At 41.9% G+C, this 7,402-nt stretch overlaps 1 protein-coding gene across 1 annotated transcript; it reads left to right on the top strand.

Annotated features, from left to right (window-relative positions):
• The first annotated feature begins 4,501 nt into the window (after positions 1-4,501).
• Positions 4,502-6,035, top strand: LOC133299324 (UPF0496 protein At3g19330-like). Its single transcript, XM_061498780.1, has 2 exons — positions 4,502-4,623; positions 4,738-6,035. Exons 1-2 carry the CDS (start codon positions 4,539-4,541, stop codon positions 5,796-5,798), a joined length of 1,146 nt encoding a protein of 381 aa, XP_061354764.1. The 5' UTR covers positions 4,502-4,538; the 3' UTR covers positions 5,799-6,035.
• The last annotated feature ends 1,367 nt before the right edge of the window (positions 6,036-7,402 follow it).

Below are 7,402 nucleotides of genomic sequence, written 5' to 3'. Positions count from 1 at the left end.
CAATATTGTATGGAAAATCATCGCACAACAATCGTAGAGAAAAGTGATACGAAAAGGTTGATAATGGTTTGTCAAAATCATAACGCCGGTTGTCCATGGAGGATGAGAGCATACCAAAAAAAGGGTGGCAGTGAATGGGTTATAGGTATATGGAACAACGAACATACATGTGTCAGTCAGAGTCTTACCCAGGATCACAAGCAGTTGGACTCAAATCTCATTTGTTCATTGATCTTAGGTGCGTACAAGTTAATGTATCAAATTTTTAAATTACTTGTTCCAGTTAACTAATACATTCTTGTTTGACGACATGCAGAAATGATAAGAGAGGAGCCCAGTGTCAAAATTGCGCTAATCCAAGAAAGGATAGCTACGATCCTTGGATTCCATATATCATATAGGAAGGCATGAAAGGCAAAGCAAAAGGCTATTGTAAAAGTATATGGTGACTGGGATGAGTCTTATGCCTTCCTACCCAGGTGGTTGGATTACATGTTACGTTTTTCACCAGGATCCGCCTATAAGCGTGATTTCGTGACCATTTCATTGATGGATGCCTAGACCAAGCTCACAAGGTCTTCAGAAGGGTGTTTTGGACATTTAAACAGTGTTGTGAAGCTTTCAATTATTGCAAGCCAATTATCCTCATTGATGGCACTCATCTTTATGGCAAGTATCGGGGAACCCTCATGATTGCGACAGCAGTACATGGCAACAATTATATTCTTCCAATTGCATTCGCTATCGTTTCTGCCGAGAATACTGATAATTGGTCATGGTTCTTGGCACTTATTCGAATGCATGTGACACAAAAGCATAGAATATGTCTCATTTCTGATCGACATCCGGGAATCCTGTCTGCGATAAACAATGTTGATCTCGGATGGACCCCACCACAGGCATACCATGTTTATTGCCTTCGCCACGTGGGCAGTAATTTCAATCACAAATTCAAGAATGTTATGTTGAAGAAGTAGTTGAAGAAGTTAGGTATGTTTTTAAATTATGTGTCACGTATAATGGGATGTTTTGTTATATATTGGTGTGCTATGTGTAGGCTATACAACATCGCGTTTGGACTTTGATGCTGGTTTAGAAAAATTTAAAGAAACAAGCCCGCAAATAGCGGCCTAGATTGATCGTATACCTAAAGAGAAGTGGAGTATCTCTTACGATGAACAAGGAAGAAAGTTTGGCCACATGACAACAAACCTGTTAGAGTGTGTTAATAAAGTTCTCAAAGGTGCACGAAACCTTCCAATTACCTCACTTGTGCGTATAACTTTCAGTAGACTGGTGGCATATTTTTTGGAGCACGGACAGGAAGCACGTGAGGAGATGGATCGAGGTAATCGCTTTGCCAAAGTTATGTGGCGAGCATATGTGGAAAATCAACGAAAGATCGCAACACATTATATAACTTCTTACGACGCGCAAAGGACAATTGGTCCTGAGTGAAGGAGTCGTATAATGTACGTACTCATCGTGGGGGTAAAAAATGGTCAGTATCGCTATCTGATCGTACATGCCAGTGTGGTGAGTTCACTGCGTTTAGGTTCCCGTGTAGCCATGTCATTGTGGCATGTACATCCACGCATCACGATCCCACACAGTACATAGACCCTGCGTACAATGCCAAGAATCAATGTGAAATTTATTCGCCTCAATGGTATCCAATTGGTAACGAGGAATTCATACCACCATATGCACAGGCAACAGTTATTCCGGATGTGTCTATGAGACGTCAAAGAGGAAGGCCCAGAAGTACTCGCATTCACAATGAAATGGATTCGCGGGAGGGCGCAATTACACGAACAAGATGCGGTTATTGTAGAGAGGTTGGTCATAATAAACGGCACTGTCCGTCGCGACAGCAACCACAACCACCCGCTTAATGTGATATATGTACTAATGGAACGTATGTGATGTATTTCCATAATATTAGTGTGGATTTAGTGATGTATGTACATCATGTGTGTAATGTAATCGTTTTATTAGTGTGGCATATTTCTATCATGATAAACAAAATGGCACAATGGATTCACGGCGTTCATTGGAATTGTCCACAAACCCGACACAACAAATGGCACATAAGCATACGTTATGAATAACTATAAGCATAAGTTTTAAATAGATGCCAAAAAATAAAGCAAAGTAAACAGCACCGACACTACAAATATCCATATAAGTCTAAATACATCCTACACAACGAGAAATAAGCAGTAAAAATAAAGTGTCCAGAGTCCTTGTACAATATCCATATAAATCTAAATACGCCCTACACTACAAATATCAGTACATCAGTGTGGTCGAGCATGAAACCCCGCACATTTCAAAGTATCATGGTCAAATGGTGATAGCACGCATGTAAACCTGGCCTGTCGAACGAGGTTTCTCCTAATCTCCTCAGCATCAGCACCAGGAACTGGGTCATCAGCAGCAACAACATCAGCACCAGCAACACCATGATCGTCTGTGGCCGCCTCCCCCATGGCCTCAGCTAAATCCTGCGCTGAAAACTCCCCAAATGGCTGAGAATGTGGCGACTGCAAAAAACTGGTCGAGTATGCTGTCGGAGTGGCCATGACCGCATCAGAATCCTCAGCCTCAGTTTGCACATGAACCTGCACCTGCGGCTGAGCATGTGAATGTGATGGATCGTGAGGTGGAGCAGTAGCCCTGTAATACTCTGTGAATGAGTCTAATCCTTGCGTAGGCTGTGAACTACTACCACCTGCATACATGGGGTACGACTGCGATGGAAACCCATACTGACCCATAGGAGGACAAGTGGACCAGGGTGGATACGGTGCAGGATGAAACCCAGGCTGAGCACCGGTATAGGCTGGGGGCCACCAATACTGCTGAGAAGGACCTGATGGAAAGCTTAGAGAATAATACATACCTGCGGAACAGGGGGGAATTGGAGGGACTACAACCGGCGTATCAGCAACAGGAGGCGTGGAGTGGTGAAGGGGCAAACCCTCTATGCGTGCACGTCGACTACGACGCTGGACAGGAGGAGGATCCGGAGTAGATCGCACTACTAGTGGGGCTGCGGGCTCTCTAGGGTCCGTCAATCTATTAATATCATCACACGCTGCAAGACATCTGAGTGCCTCGTGATAGACCTGATCCATAGTGAACGATGCACGGCCCTCTGGCGAAGACATATGGACCACAGTCTCCGCGTGATCAGCCTATACAACATATATTTCAACAACAAGTTAGTAACCGTAAAATTCGATGTAAACAACTTAACAAGAGAAATAATACGTACCACGTGTGTCGCAACTGCAGTCCTGCGAGTCATCCATCGACGGCTAACTCTATGAAACCACGCAATTAGTGGACAAACTGAAATCCATCTGCGGGCAGTGTCAGTAGTAGGTGCATTAAACTCGAAGCCCAGGTATGGTCTCCAACGACACTGTCGTCTACGCATCACGTCCATATGATGGCAGTACCTGCGAATGTGTGTAAACACAGTCTGGCGCACATCATAACTGTTAAACCTGCATTAATCAGCTATGTAGCACCGATACCGACACGAGACACGTGACACTCCGACACGACACTCCGACACGTTAGTTCTAAAAAATATTAGATTTCGACACGTTAAGACACGTTTTGATATTAAATAATATTTTTAATTTATGTAGTGAATATTACATTTAATATTCAATAATTTAACCAAAAAATGAATGTAATATTCTGATATTTATAAACTTTGCAAAGAAACATAAGATATCCCAAATATTTATATTAAACTCAATGAAATGGTAATCGTAATACAACGAATCTAATAGTTGGAACTAAAAACTCAACACAACGCAACTTTTGAACCTTTTTTTGATTTTCTATAACGCGTGTTGGAGTGTCGGGGAGTGTCGGGGAGTGTCGGAGTGTCCGAGAGTGTCGGGAAGTGTCGGACACGACACGTCAGGGTTTTTGAAGGGTCGGTGCTTCATAGTTAATCAGCACATATGTATTACCAAACTTTAATATAAACAAGTTCAAAAACGAAAAGATGAACAAGTCACATAGACAACGGATAAATACCTCGCTTCATAAATGGCATCGATGAATTATTTGCAAACATAATTCGCTACACTGTGTAGCGAATTATCACGCGTGACATTTTGGAAAATTTTACTGTTCGCGTGACAGTCTGGTAATTTTTTGGTCAAAACGTTCCCCAAAATGGAGCATTACTATATTAGAATTCCGAAGGAAAAAAAAAAATCTAATCAACTCTATATTCTAGGGTAAGAATGAAAATTTGAAGGCGAAATCCAACCTCACAAAAACTATTTATTAGAAGAATCGTTGTCTGTTATACAAAAAAAAAAAAAAAAAATCGTTGTCCAATCTCCAATTTAACTATTTTTTAGTTCATTGACCATTCAACAAGCCCAATACATTCAAGCCGCCACCACTGTCCCTCTCCCTTTCGGCTATTTCGGGAAGAGCCCACACAATCAGTGTATCCAAGAAGAAGAGAGACAAAAATCACACTGAATTTTTATTACAATACAATGCTGGAATGCATCTCCTTCAAATCGTTTACTCCTTCAATCACCAACCTTCCTCATCATCCTCCTTCTGCACCCCTTTCCCAAGGTAAATAAAAAAATAAAAAAATTTATAACTGAATCCCCCTTTCATTTCAACACCTACTGCCTGTTTGTTAAAATGCCTCACCGAATCTTAGCATTTTTTGTTTCACTTTCCCAGAAAACTCGACGGAACAAAACACTCCCGCAACAAGCACACGTTCTTCCCCTGCTCCAAATGTCTCTCGCGAATACGATCTCGCCGTGCAAGCCCACTCCTACAATGAAATTCGCTCCATGGTCCAAGCCCCTCCACAGGTAGAACACATCGAGGAAAACGAGAACGATGAAGACTCTCACCACCGCCACGTCCTCTCTCAGGTTCTCCAACCCGATCCGCAAAGCGTCCGTGAAACACTCGCCAATGCTAAACCTAACAGCACCCTCACGCGCCTCGTTTCCACTTACTTCGACCACAGCGAAACCACCTCCGACCTCTGCCTCCTCCTCTGCCGCAGCGTCCACCGCGCCCGCCACATCTACTCCCCTCTCTCGGATCTCCTCTCCGTCCTCCCCGCAGACCTCTCTCAATCGCACTGCGACCGCGTGTATGATATCTTCCTCCAATTCGACAGTGAAGAAAACCCTTTCTTCTTTCCACATTCCCATAGTTTCACCAACTTGCGTCGCAGCTTCTCTGAACTCAAGCTCAGTGTCGATCTCAATCGCCAGAAGTGTCACTCCAGAATTCGGTTCCTTAGCCACGCCACCGCCGGTTGCGCGGTTTGCGTCGTTATAACCGCCGTCGGAGCTGTCGTTTCCGCCGCGGTTGTTGCCACCCATGCCGCGGCTGGGTTCGCCGCCGTGGCTGCTGCACCCTTTTGCAATGCGTCGTGCATTCCTCGTCCCAAGCAAAGTGAAAGGAAGGAAATTGCTAGGTTGAAGCAGCTTGATGCTGCTGCTAATGCTATTTTTGTGGTGAATGATCTTGACACCATTGATAGCCTCATTGATCGGCTTCAAACGCAGTTTGAAGGCGATAAGGCTCAGGTTCGGTTTGCATTGCAGAGGGGTAGGGATAGGCACCCCTTACAGGAAGTGCTGAAGCAACTCCGCAAGAGCCAACCAGTTTTTGAACAGCTGCTTAATGATCTTGAGCAACATATATACCTCTGTTTTTATGCTATTAACAAGGCCAGATATGCACTCCTCAAAGAGATATCCCTTCATCAAACTTTGTAGTTAGTTTCTATCAAACTCTGCCCTTTTTTTATGACATATTCACTTAAGCATGTGCAACTGACCAACAATTAAGGATTTAGGCTCTGTTTATAATTTGTGACACTGTATGTTTTACAGAACCCCTTATGTATTCACCATTGGGTTCATTCTCTACCTGCCAGCATTTTACTTGCCATCAAATTTTAGATCTTAAATAAGAAGGATTTTTGGTATAGGGTCAATATTTTACTAAGAGATTAGGGATTTATGCTCTGTGATAGTATGTAATCATTGTTATGCATCATGATGTACTTCATAGTGTTAAATGTAAATTTGTAATGATATCATTTTTTGGTTCTGTTTATAATGCTAATGATTGTATTCCTCTGGGGATTTTGTATACCTTTCGTGTTGTTTTTACTGTTTAGTCGTCTGTCCAGTGAGTCTTTAGGTGTAGATTCTACCTAGCTGTTACTGCGTGGTTGTTTATTTGGTTTTCTAGTTTTCTCCTGATATGTTCGAAGAGGAATACATGCAGTTTCATTGTTTTTAGTTCCGGTTGACTGTCTCCCAAGTATTCTCATTTCATTTTGCAAAACAGTGTGAAGAAACCACAGCTATATATGGAGACTAATTAGTTACTCTTTCTCATTAACGTTCCATTTATTGCCTATTGAGTACAAATTCCAGTCCTAAAGTTCACCTTGTGTTAAATATAATTTGAAATTTTACTGAGGAACTCTGCGCTCACATTTTTATTTGTCAATCTAATTTCTTTGTGAACTTTGAAACTGAGAGCTTTCTTCTGCATTTATCTTGGTTGTATCACCAGTGTGACAATGTCACACTGGAGATGCGACAGTGTCAGTGTTATAAACTTCCATACAAAGCTGTTTATAATTATACACGGGGTTCTTTATGGCCATAGCCTCATATAGCACTATCACATTGTCAATCTGTTAGCAAGCCGCACTTAAAGAGGGTGTGCCATAGGAAGAAAGGAAGTGGATGTAGGGAGCAGGACACCACGTGTGACTGAAGAGGCTGAAAATGAATAAGGATATTCTTTTAATTGGGGGGAAAGAAAGGTAAGAGAGAATGAGGCAAGAAAGAAGTGAGTGGAAAGGTGTGGGAAAGACCAGGCCTCTAGAAGTGCCTGGGCTATCTGTATTTTCTCTTTGTTTCAGCGAGTTATACAGAGTTTCTGTATACATTACTGATATCAGTAGCAGATTATAGTACTCAATACCTCTTTCAAATCATTCTGTTTCATTATCGTCTGTTCTATCACTTTTGTAGTATTAGTGACTTAAACACCTGTGGCTACTGAAGTTCGCTAGTCATGCTCATGATGTCCAAATGGAATTTGGTTTTTCTGTTTTAATAAATAACTCAGGAAAAAAGTTCCTCAAAGTGAATTTGTCGATAACTTGAGCAAGTAAAAGTGTATCCACTCTTGGCTAAGATTACGGTACATTTTAAATTAAATCAATGGTTAGTAGTACACTTTTACTTCCTCACTTTAGAGGAACCTTATTCATAAATGAGTTACTTCATAGAGGATTACAGTGGTAGTGTAATTTTGTGATTGTGTTGATATATAATTATCAGCACTCCAAGTAATT

The sequence above is a fragment of the Gastrolobium bilobum genome, unplaced genomic scaffold, assembly GCF_033153095.1.
Source record: "Gastrolobium bilobum isolate Gb01-03AN ecotype WA unplaced genomic scaffold, APGP_CSIRO_Gbil_v1 utg13105, whole genome shotgun sequence".
In the NCBI taxonomy this organism is placed as follows: Eukaryota; Viridiplantae; Streptophyta; class Magnoliopsida; order Fabales; family Fabaceae; genus Gastrolobium; species Gastrolobium bilobum.
The sequence above is the reverse complement of the archived record's forward strand: the minus strand, read 5'-3'. Positions and strand labels throughout refer to the sequence as shown.

Excerpts from the sequence above, each read along its gene's own strand:
- LOC133299324 (XM_061498780.1), top strand. The coding sequence starts at position 4,539 with ATGCTGGAATGCATCTCCTTCAAATCGTTTACTCCTTCAATCACCAAC. Across the intron at positions 4,624-4,737 it reads TTCTGCACCCCTTTCCCAAG|AAAACTCGACGGAACAAAAC; the intron begins GTAAATAAAAAA and ends TCACTTTCCCAG.